This window comes from Nipponia nippon, unplaced genomic scaffold, assembly GCF_047370975.1.
Source record: "Nipponia nippon isolate SJK-2023a ecotype South Korea unplaced genomic scaffold, ASM4737097v1 scaffold_10, whole genome shotgun sequence".
Taxonomy (NCBI): Eukaryota; Metazoa; Chordata; class Aves; order Pelecaniformes; family Threskiornithidae; genus Nipponia; species Nipponia nippon.
The window spans coordinates 7,366,576-7,384,825 of record NW_028262291.1 but is presented as its reverse complement, the minus strand read 5'-3'; the positions used below and the strand labels follow the sequence as shown (position 1 = coordinate 7,384,825).

Sequence of the window (18,250 nt, the reverse complement as noted above, 5' to 3'; positions counted from 1 at the left end):
AACCATCACCCACCTGCCTTTGTCACCTGCTTTTAGCTCTGGCAGGCCTCACTTCAGTATGCATTATTTACTTTACTCATTTTCCTAAGAGTGATGCTGTCTGGAATTAATGACATTATGACTCAAGCACGCCATTATTAACATTTCCATAGGAAATTAAAATTTCAATGTCTAGCTAGTCACTAGATGCAGCAAGACAGAGCTGATTTCCTCAGCTACCTCAGAAGAAACTTCTTTCCTCAATTATAACTGAGGAGAACTTTAAGATGCAATGAAAATTTTACAAAGGCTCAACTGAAAATCTAATCCAGTCTTTAATATTTATGGTTAGCCAACCCAAAAAAGCCATGTACATGTTTTTGGTAAGTCTTGGCTGCCAGGTGCCTACAGCAATTTGACATTAGATAATATAACTTTTTTATAGAGGAAGCCTGAAACAGTATTAGTTGATTTCAGTGTTTAAAACACAATTATTAAAAAAAGTATTTTCCCAAGCTGCTGAGCACCAGCAAACACCATTGGAATTAAGATGATAAAACTCTGACAGGAAGAAAAATAAATTTAAAAAAAAAAAATCAGACCATACATTTGGGCGACTTCAGATACCCATTTCTTTTAAACATCAGATTTGGTAGTTAAACCTTTTAATTATCTGTTTATGCAGAACATGCCTGTGTTTTGCTACTCAAAACAGGATTACCTTAAACAGAAGAAAGTAAGGAAAAAATCTGCAGATGTTTCCTGTACTCCAATTGTGATCTTAAACCCCTAGTAATATTTTGTGTTGTAGAAAAAGCCTATATTCCTGTTTGCAAACTCGAATTCAAATATTTAATAAGAAAGCTTAGCCAAAAGGCTGACTAAATAAGACACACAGTACTAGATGAGGAGGAAATGAGTAGCTACATATATTAATTATCACCCTTTCTGGGATCACAGGCTCACTCAAGTTAAAATTTAAAGGGCTTAGATTACTTTCTGGTGAATTTTATTAGTTTCCCCCAAGAGGTGCAAAGACTAATGCTGTCACAACAGAAAAGGAGAGCATATACAGCGTCATTACAAGCTGAGTCACCCGAAAGCATTGAATCTTGCTTTATTATAACACAGCATCTTAAATAGTCTCCTGAAGCACTACCATTTGTTATGCGATAGAGTGATAACAGCAAGCTAACCCAGTATTACAATAAAATGAAATCTGGCGCATCTGCAGAGTTGTTCTCAGTAGGCAGACCAAGTTGCCTTGCTGGTCTCTTTGGAGATAGCAGCTGCAGGCTTCCCTTCCTCTACTGCAAGAGAGAAAGATGCAGAACAAAGTTGGTGAGAGCTGTCTTGTTGCTGATGATAACATTTAGATACCCCTGCTGAGAGCCATGCTGCAGGTGGGAAGAAGAGGTAGTCGGGCGGATGTCCAAGAATTACAACCAAAAGATTCTTCCCTGTGTAGCTGTAGCCATCAACTTATTCTCCCCACCCACCCAAGTTTTTTAGTTACTTTCTCTCTAAAGATGAAAATCTTGAAGTATAAAAAAAGTAAAATCCAAAGGGACTTCATCACCATGCCTCATTTATATCTTGTCATCATTTAGATCCAATACATGAATATTTTTTATTTCCTGGTACCATAGTCTAACCACACACCAGTACCAGCTCCAAATCAGAGAACAGATGTGCAATACTCTCAAAGAAATCATATGCGTTTTAATTCCTCTGTCATCAGGGAATTTATGATCCTTGTATTTTTTTGGGATCCACTACAGAAGACAGCAAAGGAAGAAACTTCAGATAATTAAAGAGTGTGACTGGACTTTCTCTGCCCCCTCAATTGACAAGCTGTTCATGAACACCATCTCCTGTCTTGTTTTCTTCCCTGTCCCCTTCTTTCGTCTCTTGTCTCATGGTGGAACTCACCCAGATGCAGATACTGTAGAACTTGTATGACATTTGCTGGCATCACATTGTTAAATTATACTGCTTCTACCTTGTTACTTTTTTATTTAGACTGCTTGTCCCAGCAGAGAGCAATTGGTTATAAGTTAAGGAACTTAAGCAAATGGGGTCTGGTTTTCCAAATCCCCATGTAGATACTACCATCATAAAAACAGATAGTATTATTACTTTAATAATAGATGTTTGAGAGACTATCTTGTGCATATCATCTTCAAAACTTTTCTGAAAATATTTTGAAAATGTTTTCCTTTTTCATGCACTACCTTCAAAAGCTAACTTCACCAAAAAAATCCCTCTAAAGTATGATTTTAGCCAAATATTTTAAACAGTGCTCTCTATCTGATGGGATTCCATTTAACAAGTTTCCTACTACACACTGCAGAAAATGAATACACTTTGCATACATATGCACTCTACACACATTTTATTACACATCTCCCTACACAACTGTGATCTGAAACCTGACTAGTCTCTTTCATAAATTCGCAATATACACAACCAGGAAATCAGGCAAGACAAGCGTGACTGAAAGGGTACACAGGAACTACATGATCAGCTGAAATAACTCTCAACACCCACTAGTAAAACTAAAGTATCATGGAAAAAGTGTTTTCTGTAATTCCCAGAATATTTTCAGAATTTTTCTATATTAATTTATTGCCTCCTGCAAGTTCCAGTATCTTTCTTCTTGTTTCACAACAGCAGCTTACCTTTCTCAATTACCATATAAGTCACTGTGCTGCTGCCACAGAAAAATTAACCATACAATTTGCATATGGAAAGATATTTTCAGCATACTTTCCACAAAAAAACATATAGTTGTTTCTACAATAAAGAACACTATATAAATCACTTGCTTTATGTCATTGGGTCTACTTTAATTTTACAAGTCCAATGGAAAATAGGCTAAAATGATAAAAACAGTTACTATGTCCATGGAGTGTTGTGCCTTTCCAAAACAAGTATTTATCTCATGATGTAATTAATATTCTGTGCCAAACTTGGTATTTTGGTTGCATCCTACAAAATACCTCATACAACTTGAGAACTCAGAATTAATTCTTCCAGGTCCTTTTTCAGTTCCTGTTTGTCTTTGACACCCCGAGGAAAACTTCAGTTTTGAGAGTCTTTAGTGTAAATAGGTTGTTCCAGTTATAAATTATTTGCAGATGGCTTTGGAAATACTATAAGTACACTGGCCACCAGCATAGCCACGTAACTATTTATACACCATGACACTTGGAAACTCTTCTCATAAAACAGAAGTCCACTCTGTAGGGTGCTGTACAGAGAAAGGTTATTTTTGTCCTTAAGAGCTTACATTCAGAATAAGGCAGAAAAAGAAAAGGAATACTTACATTGGACAAGGATATAAAGAAACTAAGACAACAGCTTCAGAACAATAGACTCTGGTTTCGCACACCAGCAGTCTACTTCAGCTTCCTTTGAGTGTCATCTGTTACTTGACTAACTGTCTCTGCAGAATAGGAAGGAAAAGACTACAGTCCAGATCAACAACATCCAACAGTGGCAACAGACCTTCAGGAGGTGAAAGGCTACTGTCTTCAAACTAATTGCAGAGCTCAAGCAGCACTTCAGTGACAAAAGACCAATGTTTGACTGTCAGCAATGTCTTATGCTTCCTCTTGTCATTTTGGAAGGCCGTGCTCATAATCTCTCTCAGCTGAAAAAGAATCATTTGACATTTGGATGCATGAAAATAGTAGCTATCCTGAGCACAATGCAATATATACCTGAAAGACTGAAAGGAAAGCTCATGGCAATGCTGGATGTTTTTAAGAAATACCTGTCTCTTTCTAGAAACTAGGTATCACACGTTATTTCCAAGACAAAATGGATACCTCCTTCAATGAAAGCTGGGTAGTAAAAATAAACTGAATAATTTTATGGAGAATCAAAGGGGATACCTCCACAAGAAAACTCAGCTAACTCAAGATGTCAGCCAAGATCTGTTTGGGGAAAATTAATGGCCTTATTTTTTAGACACTAACATAATGAGATAAAAAGATCATAGAATCATAGAATGAATCATAGACTGCTTCGGGATGGAAGGGACCTTTAAAGTTCCTCAAGTCCATCCCCCCTGCAATGGGCAGGGACATCTTTAACTAGATCAAGGTTGCTCACAGTCCCATCCAACCTGACCTTAAATGTTTCCAGGGATGAGGCATCTACCACCTCTCTGGGCAATCTGTTCCAGAGTTTCACCACCCTCACCGTGAAAAATTTTTTCCTTGTGTTCAGTCTAAATCTACCCTCCTTGTAGTTTAAAACCATCACCCCTTGTCCTGTCGCAGCAGACCTTGCTAAAAAGACTATCCCCCTCTTTCTTGTAGGCCCCTTTTAAGTATTGAAAGGCTGCAATAAGGGCTCCCTGGAGCCTTCTTTCCTCCAGGCTGAACAACCCCAACTCTTTCCTCATAGGAGAGGTGTTCCATCCCTCTAATCGTTTTTGTGGCCCTTCTTTGGACCCGCTCCAACAGGCCCATGTCCTTCCTGTGCTGAGGACCCCAGAGCTGGACACAGTGCTTCAGGGGGGTCTCACCAGAGCGGAGCAGGGGGGCAGAATCACCTCTCGACCTGCTGGCCAAGCTTCTTTTGATGCAGCCCAGGATACGGTTGGCTTTCCGGGCTGCAAGTGCACATTGCCAGGTCATGCTGAGCTTCTCATCAACCAACACCCCGAAGTCCTTCTCCTCAGGGCTGCTCTCAATCCATTCTCCACTCAGCCTGTATTTGTGCTTGGGATTGCCCTGACCCAAGCACAGGACCTTGCACTTGGCCTTGTTGAACCTCATGAGGTTCACACAGGCCCACTTCTCAAGCTTGTCCAGGTCCCTCTGGATGGCATCATCTGATATTAACTCTGTTTCTGTTGAATCACTTAAACACTGGAGAAAAGGGAATGGTCTCATTCGTTCTTTCTCACCTCAAGTTTGACCACCTACCAGTTAATTTACAGACATTAAAAAAGTTTCCAGAACTATCATAAACCAAATAGTACTCCTAGAGCTTATTGTCTCTCCATTTTAGTCTATTCTAGATCATATTGAACACAAAACCATAGATGTCATCAGATTACAGGCTCCCCCATAAAATCTGAGTAGGTTATAATATTTCTTTTTTTTTTTTCTAGCTGGAGTTTAAATAGTATACATAAAAGTGCACTGTTTGTGCTGGAGCATTATCAAAATAGTTTCCTAGAGCTTTGCAACTTGTAAGAACATTTGTTATAAGACCCCCATAAGAATAATTAAAAACTCGAAGTTTCAGCCTCTGGCATTCATACTAGAACTCACTGCTAATCAAATTCTTTTTCATTTCACTATGGCTGTATGATGTGGAAGAGATCCATATCTCCAGTTAAAAGGCAAGTGACCATTGCAAAGGAAAAAAATAGTAAAAAGTAGGGTGAAAATTGGGAAAACAGGCTTCTGGATGTCCAGACATTCATTCTGAAAATATGCTTGGTTCTTCGCTACCTTTAAAGTTTAAGAGAACAGAGAAAACTCAAGCTGCCCAGACAACTGCACAAACACTGGTCGAGTATGCGTAAAGAACACTAGTGGACCGAGAAGACTAAAATGTAGTTTAGTCAATACAGTAAATTTAAAGAGGAAATTACTTGTGTGTGGATTTACTGCAACAGACTTTTCATTGAGGAGAAGTGAGGTAGATCAGTAAAAACTAATTTGTACAATGTGCTTCAAAGACAGGACTACTACAGGGACTTTGTAGAAACAAGCTCTAAGGCAATAAAAGAAGATTCAAAGATAAGTGGAAATACTATTGCCTAAACCCCTGATAAACAGATTCCACAAAGGAGACAGTCAACAAGAATATTCAACAGGAGGGTACTAACATCTCTCTCAGCTGTGACTCACTCTTAAGTAACATTTATTTTCTTAGGAACCCCTATAAGTAAAATGAAAACCCCATACACAGACCAAAACCATAGGGAGAACGTTGTCTTTCTAATTGGATTTTCTTTATATTGGCAACTCCTTGTCTTAGGGACACAACAGGAAATAGAGGCCCAAATCAGCTTTTTTTATAACAAAGAATATAACTGTGCTAAAGCCGAGTAAAGGAAATCTTTGTGTACGAAGGAGAGAAGAAAGCAGAAAAACAAAACCCAAGATCAGAACATTACCATCCCTGCCCACAAAGTAAATAAAGTGTTCATGGACTTCCTAGTCATGACTTAAAAACGTAAATTGATACAACAGTCCCAATTCTATAGCCATCTTAAAAGAAACTGTACCACCATTCACATCAGTGAGAAACAGTCTCAGTCTTTGTTTAAAATTTCACTGATGCTTACTCTAGCAAAACTCCATTGACACATTGCATCCTTATGCACACTACTTATTTTCAAAACTTCAGGCTTCAGAAAGTGCTGCAAATATACGATTTACTCTGTCTTTAAAAAAAAAAAAAGAAAAATGGAAGTGCTGTTTTCATATTCAGTTATGCTAAAAGGTTAGCCATATTATAAATGCTTCTGTTCAAGATAACATGCTTGTGCTCTCTTATGTCTGTCATTAGTGGTTCACCACTAGCTTAGGAATCTGCAAAACTGTGCATACACAGACCTGAGAGAAATCCCACCAATAATAAGCTATTTTACATTCATAAATATTTAAATTCTCAAAAAGCCTTCAGGGACAATAATAGTTACTCTCCACAGTTTATAACCAGGAATAGTTTATTTTGCAAGTTCTGTCACCAAGTAAGTTTTTTTGATATCAACAAACACAGTTTAATAAACAGTCCCCCCATCAGCCTCTTCTTAGTTCTTATTTAAGTAGAAACTTACACAACTGGAAAAATACTTCACATATAGTGTCACAATTTGTATGTTCGTTTAATGTGTGAAATAGTTCTGACATCTAAATGAAATCTGAACTCAAAGTTCCTTACATAATACTAGTTCAGGTATCTTCAACAGTAGGACACATGCAAGAACGACGTGTATGTTACAATAATTACACTATTCAGACTCTCTCTGGTTTTCAAAACACTTAAAACGATACATTATCTTCCAAACTAAATAAGTTCTCTCAAGGCAATGCAACAAGATTTGACCGCATTTTTTTGATCCCTGAATCCACCCCAAACTCGCTATATCCCTTTGCCACTGTTGGACAATGCTGTTTTCAAGTAAAAATAAACAAACATACACACACTTTGAACTTTCTAGTTCTTTATGTATCATTTCAGTCTTTGTAGTAAAACTACGTATTGATAAGCTTAAATTAATAAGATTCTATGAAGCTAACATAAAAAGCACTAAAATCACACATGAAAGCACCTGAAATGTGAAAATCATTTAAACACTTAAGTTGTGTAAGAAAACCTTTCAACTTAATATTGTATTTAAGACCTCTCAGGTGAAAACTATTTCACCGTGTAACATTTTTGTAAAAGGAGTGTGCAACAATATACCTACACTGCACACACAGGTACAAGGTAGATATATCAACACTGCAGTGTAGAGACCTGAGCTAACCCAGATACCAAAAGGAATCTACTCACAGTACTGTAGCCAAATAAGATGACTTGTGATACTTCCACATTATAGATGCTAAACAATTTCTGGTACCATACACAGTCATTTTATAACTACAGTACCTCTACAGTGCACCACATTGTGCAGCGTAAGCATATCCTAAGGAAATACAGTGCCTCAAACCAAGTGAAACCATGGAAATAAGTATCTCAGAACAAGTTATGATGATGATTTTTAAAACCTACATACTTACTACCTCTTATACAAAAGGAAGAGAGCTCTTCACAAATTGATGACGTAACCATACATGAGAACTCCCAGCTACTATTAGTAATTAACACAACTTTAGAAATACACAAGAGCAATCCAGAAAGACAAGCACAAAAGCAAGAGATTACTACAGTTTTAACAAATACTGCTTATTTGGGGATTCAGGCATACAGATATCAGGTTTTTATTATTTTAAATATAAAGCCTTAATTTTAATCGCAAAACAATTTAGAAGCTTTAGAAGGTGCAACAGTCTTAAAGAGCATCCCTTTATTTCTCTAAACAAGAGCTACCCTACACTGCACACTTTTCTGCTGGACTGCTACTGAATCACAAATGTTAATTAATCATTCAACTCACCTGCCCTCGCTGGGGGGATAAACAATTAACAACCTCCTCCAGCATCACTGGTATGTGCAATCTTCCAAAATTATTGTTTTCTGTACTTTGAGGCAACTCTCTAGTTTCACGTTTCTGGTCGGTTTGTTCCTTTAACTCACAGTCAGAAAGTTTTTTTGCTGAAGAATGGATCCATCTGGCCAAAGTAGCCACATTTATCGAATTCAGTTTTAGGTTGCGCAGAAACAAACACTTGTAAACTTGGCACAGACACTGAGATAACATTTTGGAGTTGATCAACCTAGAAAAACAGTAGATGTCAGGAATTACTTTGAAACAAATATGTAAAACAGTAGGTTTGTTTAAGAAACAACATGGAAATGCTCTAAGTAAAGCATTACAGAGCCCAAGATGGGTGGTTTTATAGACGTGTCACATCAGCAAAAAGTGAGAATCTCTAACTTGTTTTCAGGATTTTCTATGTCATTTAGCAAGCAATCATATTCAAGCAACAATGGTTTTCTTTTCATAAGGAACACCTCTTTCTTTTCCTTGCTGGGACTCTAACAGCATTACAGTGTCCCAGAAATGCTAACACTAAATGACTAACCGCATCTGAGCACAACCAGAACGGTGACTGTACTTTCAAATTGTTCCCTTCCGTTTTGCCAAATATGAGACACTTGCTCTGAATAGCAGCACTCTGGTTGTCAAGTTTTCCATATTTCTAGTTAAAATGGGAACAGACAAATCAAATACTGTAACCATATTTAAAATGGTGCTATAATTTAATGTTACACATGTACTAAATATATGGTTTTCATCATGCATTACATCTTGTAATACCAAATATTTTGGGCACAGCCAGAGGCAAGAATTCTCCAACATATAATTAACTGAAATAATACTCTAAACCCTGGAAACGTTGGAGTGATTAACTATGCAGTTTGTCTTTTAAATACATGGAGAACTGGTGATTTTTCCCCATCCAAAAGACTCCAAAACCAAGTCAGTAAGATACTAGTAGAATGCTGCATGACTTAAACAAATTTTTACCTCCCATAAAAAAAAAAAAAAAAGGAAAGTTTAACATAGGTGAGAATAAGGCTTTATTTATAAGATTATCTACATTTCTTTATGGAGCTGAGACCTTCTGTGATACCGTATTGCATACTCTCTCCTGCCAGGTAGGAAAGTTGCAACCTTCGACATAGAAACATTTGAAAAAGTGTCATTCTACATTCATACCATTAACAGAAAGGCAACCTTATTTTAACTATCAGATTTTTATTACATGCTTTGCTTGGATTTACCTAGCAGAGGCTTCACCTATTTTGTCTGCATAGATAAGAACATGCTGAGTTATCACCTCTAGAAAGTTATTCTCCTGATAATTTAAGCCTCAGGTGGGCAGTATTTCCCCTTACCTTTAATTTGAAAGCATGTATCATTGTATAGCCTTGCACAGACATACCACAGCCCTGAGGTTTTGCAACAAACCACAATGCCTCTACAGAAATTATTGTATGAACAGGGTGAAGACCAACAATCATCATCCAACTCACACTGCCCTATGTTGCTACAAGCCCAGGAGGTGTTACCACCACAGACACATAACACTTTACTTACAACCACCCTCATTCTATGCAATTGGGGATTTTTTTCTTGTAAGTGAGCAGAAAGCGTAGTTTCTTGCAGCACCCATCTTAAGTGGCATTTGGGCAGTTTGATGCAGCCACCTGCAGAGCGGGACTTGCACTGAAGCGGACGGTAAAGGCCACCAGGGAACAAGAGCTCAACTCCATAACGCTTTTTCCCAGAGGCGACCGGAGCAGCTGCAGGCAGCCCGCACCCCAGCCCAAGCCAGGCCCCACGAAGGTTCGCGGGAAAAAGGGGTGAGGGCTATTCCCCGCTCCCCGCCCGGGCAAGGCCGGCGGGACACGAAGAACCGCCTGCCCGCCCCGGGGGGAAGAACTCCTCACTGCGGGCTCCGCCACTGCCCCTCAGCCCCCACTCCCGACAGGATCGTTCCCCCACGCACACGCACCTCACCTCCCCTCCACCCAGGCCTCCCACTCTCCCCCTGAGAGACTCAAAAAGGCGGGAAGCGCCGCGCCCGGCCCCGCGGCGCAGCTGTGGGGGAGCCACCACCTCAGCTTCACAGCGGCGGGACCGCCACCCCGGGGCGCCGGTGGCTTCCATAGCGTGGGGCTGAACCCCAGGGCCGACACCCGCCCGCTGGGTACCGCAGAGCGGCCCGGCCTGGGGAGCGACCGGGCCGGCGAAGGCAGCCAGGCCCCAGCACCGGCCGAGCCGCGCAGCCCCCCATCCCCACACGCTTACCGCCCGCGCCGTCGCACTGCTGGCGTCACAGCGGCGGCGGCCAATGAGGAGGCGGGGAGGGCGGGCCGCTTGTGTTTGAATTCGGCGGGGCTTGGCGGCGGTTTGCTGGGCCGCGGCGCTGAGGTGAGTGGCGGCCCGGGCGGGGGTCGGGTCCCTCCGCCGTAGCCTCGTCTGTTGCCGTGGGGTTGAGCCTGGCGGTAGGCCCCGGAGGAGATCTACCTGCAGCGGGGCGAGGAGCGAGTCGAGAGGGTCGGGTGGGGCTGGGCCGGGGCTGCCCCGCTCGCCTGCCTCTGGGTGTTCCCTCCGCGTTCCGGCCTCGCTCCGTGGCCGTGTCGCGGTCGTGCCAGCGGCCGTGGGGCCGCTCGGCTGAGAGAGGATAAGCTTGCCTTGAAGCTGAACAAGTGTCACGGAGAGCTTTTGCCGTGAAGGTCGCTGTCCGCTGTTAGGAGCGAACAACCCTCGGTTGTCAGCAAGGGCGGCCCGTTAAAGGGAAGTCAGGATTGACATCTGTGGAACGTGTTGCCGTATCCCGAGCAAATTATGTGAACGTGAATTCCACTTTAACTGTCTGTTTAAACCTACGTGCAATGTGACTAAGCCAATAACCCTGAGAAAGCAGACAGGTGGCTACTCTGCGTTTTGCTGAAGGAGAAGAAAACCACCCACTTTGGTCTGCGGAAACCTGGTAGCTCATCTGCAAGCTTGCTCTGAAATAAAGGAAAGCTAGTAGATGAATTAGTAGTTTGAATTGTTGAAATAAGCTTAGTTTTCTTAAAGCTATACTGAACTAGGTCACCTTTTCAGGCCAGTTACAGCGCTTTCCAAAGTTGCGCGATCGTTGTAGCAGTCTGGAGGGCTAACTAACAAGGGCTGAGCAGATCCAGCACAGGTGCAAGATGTTAGCCACAATTAAAGGTGTGAACTATTTGAAAGGTTGTATTTGAAATATAAGGCCTTTCACTTTTTTTTTTTGTCACTTGCAGAAAAGATTCAGCTGCTTGATCTGAAAGAGTCTTGGAAGCAAAGAAGTGGTACAAAAGGGACGTTGTTATGTCCACTGCTAATGAAGAAGATGTATGTAATCATGTGAAAGTGGTAGTCCGTGTCCGTCCAGAGTCTCAAAAGGAAAAAGATGGCAACTTTAGCAAAGTTGTTCATGTTGTTGACCGGCATATATTGGTCTTTGATCCAAAGGAGGAAGAAGTTAGCTTCTTTCATGGGAAAAGGCTGACCCATAGGGATATTAATAAAAGAACAAAGAAAGATCTTAAATTTGTGTTTGATGCTGTTTTTGCTGAAAGTTCATCCCAGCTGGAAGTTTTTGAGCATACTACGAAAAGTGTAATTGATGGCTTCTTAAATGGATATAACTGCACAGGTAACTTTGCTATTTATCTTCTTCAATTCAAAAACTTCATGAAATTCCTCAAGGTTTCTACCATTATATCCAACTGCTGCAGAAGCCTTAAAAAGGCTGAGATATAAATAAAGCACTTTGTTTTAATTTATAGATATGAGAGGCTGACTTTTTAGCCTACAGAAGTTAGGACAGCTCTACTCTATTTTGAAAATTAGTTCATGTTAAGGTTATAATAGACTTTAGAATTTTATCTGAAATATGCATGCTTATGAGGGGGAGTCCTCTGGAAAGAGTTATTCAACCAGAAGTTGTGTCACTGAGTGTGTGGTAGCCTGCTTTATGAGCTCTCTTTAAGAGCTTGGTTTTTTTAGATGGCAAATGGAACATTGTGAGGAAATGAAATACCTACCTGCAATAAGTTGATGGCTTAGGTTTATGAGAGTAAGCAAATAATATTTTCACGTAAATTGCCAGTGAATGATTTTGAACTGAACACTCAAAAATAAATGTGATTTTGAAACAGCTTTCTCGTTATAGCTGTAAAAGGTAAAGCCTAAGTAAGAAACTTGATCCGTTTATGACAACAGCTGTGCAGAATGACGGAGGCGTGTGACTGTCAATTTGACTTTTGTATTCTTGATTAGTTTACTGGTATAAATTGCATCTTTTTGCTTTGTTGTTTTTTGTGGAAATTCAGTGCTTGCATATGGTGCAACGGGAGCTGGAAAGACTCATACAATGTTAGGTTCCCCTGAAGATCCTGGAGTGATGTATTTAACCATGATGGCACTTTATAATTGCATGGATCAAATAAAAGAAGACAAAATATGCAATGTTGCCGTCTCTTATTTAGAGGTAAGCCAGTTCCTGTATTTAGTATGTTGTTTTTAATAAGACATATTTTAATAAATAAAGACAAGCTGGTTTTGCCTTCCCTGGCCCTTTCTGAGACTTTACAAAATATGTCCCTCATAAGAATGGAACTGAAATGTGCTCCACAAATTTGGTGTTGTTCATAGGCACCTGTTACTATTTTACAGAAGGCTGCCCAAAAAGGACAATCTTTTCTAATATATTCACTAAACATTCCAATGATTTCTGTCTTGCTGATCAGTTACATCCCTCTGAACATCTGTTGATGTGTACAAGAAAATATATTTCAGGACTTCACAATAGAATCCTGTAAACACTGTGAAATCACACAACAAAATGATATCTAATCCCTTTTTGATGATGTTTTTTAAAGTTTTCAGTTTATTTTATTTATCTGAGATACAGTAAAACTACTTGAATTAGAGCTACTATGCCAATGGTTAGCTCTTTACAAATATTCCTTTAGTTCTTTGTTGTCACCTTCTCTTCTCCTCTCCAACTTTTTTGCATCACAGTTCTGTTTTTACAAGTAGCTGTCTTGGCACTGCTGTCAAGCAGTATTAAAGTTGTTACTTTCTAGCCCCCTCAAAGTCTTAATGGAAGAGTAGTTAGTATTTGGGGGGGAGAAGGAGGAGGGAAAAGTTTGTTTTGCTATGTGCTGTTTCACGTGCTTCCACAGACCAAGAAATAAGGTATTTAAGAATTTTAACACAAGTACACTTGGATTAAGAAATCTCACTCAAGTGTGGATTATGAAGTGTAATAGAGGACAATAAATGCTTTGGATTCATGCTTGCTGCAAAAGTTTTTTGGTAAAAAGAGTAAACTTTTTTTTTTAATAAAGAATAAAGATTATTTACTAGCAAAGAGTGACTCCCACTTCAGTGGCTTAAAAAATTCATGCAAATTGAATTAATTGAATGTTTCAAGTTCAGTATAGGAAAGCCCTTTGGCAAAAACTCTACAGAATGTATTTGTTACTTTGTCTTAAAGAAGTTAAAAAAGACTGATTTCTGATTGGTTAAGTTTAATCCTGTCAAGTATGGTAGGCTAGTTTTATTAAAAGATTTTAAATTCTCTTTCAAAGGTCTACAATGAACAGATCCGTGATCTGCTAGTAAACTCGGGTCCTCTGGCTGTTCGTGAAGATACCCAGAAAGGGGTAGTAGTTCAAGGGCTAACATTACATCAGGTATGTAAATAGATCCTGAAATTCAGGAAGCCTCACAATGTGTTTGAGAAAATTGTAAAGTTCCCATTGATCTGTGAAAGTTGTATGCAATTTGGTAATTTCCTAGTGGGCTTTTTTCTGGCAATAATCACCAGTACCTTAGTAACTTGTGAACCTAATTAATTAATTATCCAAAAGCATGTTGTGGAAAAAAACCTGCTAGAATTCTTAAACACAAATGGATTAAAGCATCCAGTCCTTATTATTGAAAGGATACCATTAGTCTGATGCTCATCTTCAGGTTTTGGAAGATTTGTTTTTTGGCTAATACATCTTAGCATTTCTTAGAGAAACTCACTGCCCTCAGTGCCATCTTGGAGTTTTCTGCACCTTTGCAAGTCTTGTGTCTACATCTCAGGGTTGTTTTTTGTTTTTAAATAACTGCATTTGAAAAGTTTCACTTTAAATGGCTTTTCCAGGCCAGCATAGCAATTCTTTGGCAAAGTCAGTGACAGAACTTAGTTTTCCAATCTGAAAATCAACTCTTGTGGACCTATTTTCTTGCAGCCTTTTAGTGTGTGTTACATGCTATGTAGCTTCCAGCTTTTGTGTACATGAGATAATGATTAAACAGGTAACAATGTCATTAATTTCGTTCACACTGTGGACACTATACTTCCTAAAGCTTGGGTCTTGTGGGGAAAAAGATTAGTATATCACTGTTTAATACATTAGTACAAGAAAAAATAAGTCAGTCATTCTTAAATAAGACTTTTTCTGACTATGGAGAACCTTTGGAGATTTGTTTAAATTATTTACTAAAAAAAATTATCTGATTTAAATTTCTGCAGTTATTAAGTGCTTGCTTTTTGTGCCTTACTGCTTTTTAACTGAAAGTGCTTGTTTGAAGTGCCTCAATTCCAAAACAGGAAATTTCTTATTTCTAGGTAACTGAAATTTTAAGTTCCCTTTTTTTTTTTTTTTTAAGGTGAATGTTAATGTATTTTAGAATCAGTGTAGTATCTCCTATAGTTGATGAAAAAGAAAAAAAAATGTGCATTTATCTTGTGCTCTACCCTTAAAGCCTAAATCGGCAGAGGAAATTCTTCAAATGTTGGATTATGGAAATAAAAATAGAACACAGCATCCCACAGATGTAAATGCCTCCTCTTCACGATCCCATGCTGTCTTTCAGGTAAGATGATATAGCAGATATACAGTGGTTATTACTGTGAGGTGTAGTTGTTGTTTAAATTTGAATACAATGGAAGCTTTTGTTTTTAAGCTGTGTTGAACCTTAGTTTGGGTGAGAGGAGATTAAAGTTTTCCAGTTTACTGTTCTTGTTGACTTCTCATTCCTTGTGAGTATGTAAAGGTTCATAGTGATTATATTTGAAAAAACAAACTCAATGAAAAGCTCTTTAGGTCCAATAGTGTGAAGTACTACTCCTTAGAAGAAATATCTTTTCTGTAAAACTGCAATTTTGAGCTTTGAATATACTTCCATATTGTAATTTTATAAACTGAAAGTTATTGTTGTTTTGTTTTTTTTTTTTTTAATGCTTTCTGGTTTCATTATGTTGCTCAGCTTTTTTTCTAGGAAAAATATTTTACAGAATGCAGTTATACATCTGACTATAAACCAAGATTCTCAAATGGTACATTCTCATCCTGCTTATTTTGGTTAATGTTGATTTTTACACTAAAGTGTTTTCTTAATATTGTGGTATGTACCAAGTTTTAGAACAACTAAAGCAGTATACATTCCCTGAAAATATCTCCATACACATACTTGCATCATCAAAATGAAGTGCTGATTTTTAGTTTCCGTAGATGAGAGTTTTGCACGTGTTGTACAAATCTGCTAGAACTTAAGACTTCTCCAAAGATTATTGCCATTTGGTAACCACCACCTTATCCTTCTGACTCCTCTTAAACACAACCTGTGACATTTTAAGAAAATAATATTTAAAAGTTAGTCTTGTTAGCTAAAACTTCTTTTTCTGTTTGCTAGCACATGCTACAAAGCACATTATCTTTTATTATTTAAATGTTGCCATTTTAGGTTACAAAATAGTAAAGCAAATTTGAATTCTGGTCCTTGCATTACAGCTAAACTATTTAACTGTTAGGCAATTCTTAACTATATCTGCAGATTTAGGCAATGCTTAATAACTATAGCCAAAAGTTAGTATGTTGACATAGATAATGTCAATGCAAGTAGCTGTAAAATAAGCTTTCCAGAGCTCTACTGTCACTACTAATGAGAAAAGAGGTTAATAACGGATGGTAAATGTGTTAAATACTTCTAAACTATGTAATGGAGCAAAAGTCATTCCCCCTCTAAAAGGTTCTATGTTTTCTTATATATCTTAGACTTCTGTTTGAAATTGCCCTTCCCGGTTTTAATTTCCCCTGAGGTCTTGCCCATGGTTGTACATTTAAGCCAAAGACTTCTTACGAAGTTGTTCAGTTTGAGAGCTGCATTGTCGCCTGTGTGTGCTGCCTTCAATAAGGCACAAAGTGCAGTGCCACAGACTGAGATCAGAGAGCGAACTGCCTATTTGTTTCTTTACTTGCTGGGCTGTAATGTTTTACCTCCCTCACCTTTACTCAACAGGAAAAAGCTCTGGATTGTCTTATCTGGCATGCTTTGCATTCTTCTCAATTCATTTCTAAAAGTGGCAAGCAATTAAATAAATTAGGTAAATGTTGCAGACTTGTAGTACCTTCAACAAGAAGACAAACAATTCTGTGAACAGGGATGCTGAAGAGTTTGTCTTCTCCAGCCTACATTCTATATTTATTCTGGCAAATTGATCTCACTGCAGATAAATCTACTTGTTAGCAGAAGTTGCATATTCGCCAAATAAACTATACTGACAAAACTAGTATACCTGTATCTTACCACAATTTTGTTTGAATGTATGACAAAAGATGGATTGGTATACTTAATCAGATTTACGCTTCTTTTATTCATCACTTCAAACTATTTCCAGCTTACAGAGAGCAAAAGTGAACCAAATATGAATGCTTGCAGGTGAGAGGATTGTTTACTTGCAGGCAATGTAAGTAAAACCATAATGAAAACAAAGACCCTCTCATATCTAAATATTGTAGGAACAGGAAATACATAATTTTTCTGTGTGTGTATATATACATATAAAATATATATATATTTAGGCTGCAGCTTGTTTGCAATGGACTGAATGAAAACTGTCATCCTCAGTGGTTTTGTAAATACCTTTCATTTTATGTTCTGAAATGAAAAAGCTTCAGGTTTTATTTTTTGTTGCATGCATATTATATACACATTGTAAACTGGTGTGATGCATAAGAAAGTACAAATCACTGTCCTTTGACTGTTTACAAAATATTGTTACAGTAAGCATCTGACTTTGAAAAGCAAAACGCATAAGCTTTTGCAGCTCACGTATATTAAGCTCTGAATGACTTTTCTCTGAGGTCATTATTGTTGATAGTAGAATTCTTAAGACTGCTCAAACTAGTGTGAACATTTCTGGTTTTGAGCTTGAGGTAACTGACAAAGTCATTTCTGGACTAATCCCTCTGCATGCATTGTTTGTTTTTCTGTGTCCCAATAGCAGTAGTGGCCAGCAAAGTAGCCTCAGTTGTGTACAATGCACTGGGATGGGGGAGAGAATCGGAAGAGTAAAAGTGAGAAAACTCATGGGTTGAGATAAAGACAGTTTAATAGGTAAAGCAAAAGCCATGCATGCAAGCAAAGCAAAACGAGGAATTCATTCACTCCTTCCCATCGGCAGGCTGGTGTTCAGCCATTCCCCAGGAAAGCAGGGCTCCATCACATGTAACAGGAAGACAAATGCCATCATGCTGAACATCCCCCCCTTCCTTCTTCTTCCCCCAGCTTATATACTGAGCATGACATCATACAGTATGGAACAGCTCTGGGGCCAGTCTGGGTCAGCTGTCCTGGGTGTGCCTCCTCCCAGCTGCTTGTGCACTGGGCAGAGCATGGGAAGCTGAAAAGTCCTTGACTGGTGTAAGCACTACTTAGCAACAGCTAAACCATCTGTGTGTTATCAACATTACTCTCATCCTAAATCCAAAACACAGCACTATACCAGCTACTAGGAAGAAAATTAACTCTATCCCAGCTGAAACCGGGACAATTCCTAATCCAGTTAACTCTTGTAATGAGATAATCCTGAATGTTTGTTGTGTTTGTCTTTTGAGATGGTCTAGCTGTCAATCAAGATATTTAATTGCTTTCTCTTAAGTATCATTTTCTGTTAAGTGCACAAATTAGTGGTAAAAGTAATGAGTTGCTTTGTTAGACAATTGTATCGTGAATGTGCGATTTATTTAATTATCTACTAATATCATGTGTTCTCAAAGATAAACTAGTGCAGCCTTTGAATAATAGTGC

The 18,250-nt window shown here is 38.8% G+C and overlaps 2 protein-coding genes across 8 annotated transcripts in view; one reads left to right on the top strand and one right to left on the bottom strand.

The window, feature by feature from the left end:
* Positions 1 to 10,553, bottom strand: part of METTL15 (methyltransferase 15, mitochondrial 12S rRNA N4-cytidine) — a 98,798-nt gene extending 88,245 nt beyond the window's left edge. The window contains exons 1-2 of one of the 6 annotated variants that reach the window (XM_087743614.1): positions 10,436 to 10,553; positions 8,114 to 8,393 (exon numbers count right to left, since the gene is read on the bottom strand). In XM_087743614.1, the coding sequence (XP_087599740.1) occupies positions 8,114 to 8,377 (264 nt within the window). In that variant the 5' untranslated portion in view covers positions 8,378 to 8,393; positions 10,436 to 10,553. Of the gene's footprint in view, positions 1 to 8,113; positions 8,394 to 9,721; positions 9,961 to 10,139; positions 10,408 to 10,435 lie in introns of those variants that run through there. The other 5 variants (XM_087743567.1, XM_087743604.1, XM_087743586.1 and 2 more) reach the window with 5 other exon arrangements.
* KIF18A (kinesin family member 18A) overlaps positions 10,436 to 18,250 on the top strand; it is a 48,342-nt gene continuing 40,527 nt past the window's right edge. Inside the window, exons 1-5 of one of the 2 annotated variants that reach the window (XM_087743543.1) lie at positions 10,436 to 10,558; positions 11,419 to 11,813; positions 12,493 to 12,650; positions 13,756 to 13,860; positions 14,924 to 15,034. In XM_087743543.1, coding sequence (XP_087599669.1) covers positions 11,486 to 11,813; positions 12,493 to 12,650; positions 13,756 to 13,860; positions 14,924 to 15,034 — 702 coding nt within the window. In that variant the 5' untranslated portion in view covers positions 10,436 to 10,558; positions 11,419 to 11,485. Of the gene's footprint in view, positions 10,559 to 10,594; positions 10,633 to 11,418; positions 11,814 to 12,492; positions 12,651 to 13,755; positions 13,861 to 14,923; positions 15,035 to 18,250 lie in introns of those variants that run through there. The other variant, XM_087743553.1, reaches the window with a different exon arrangement.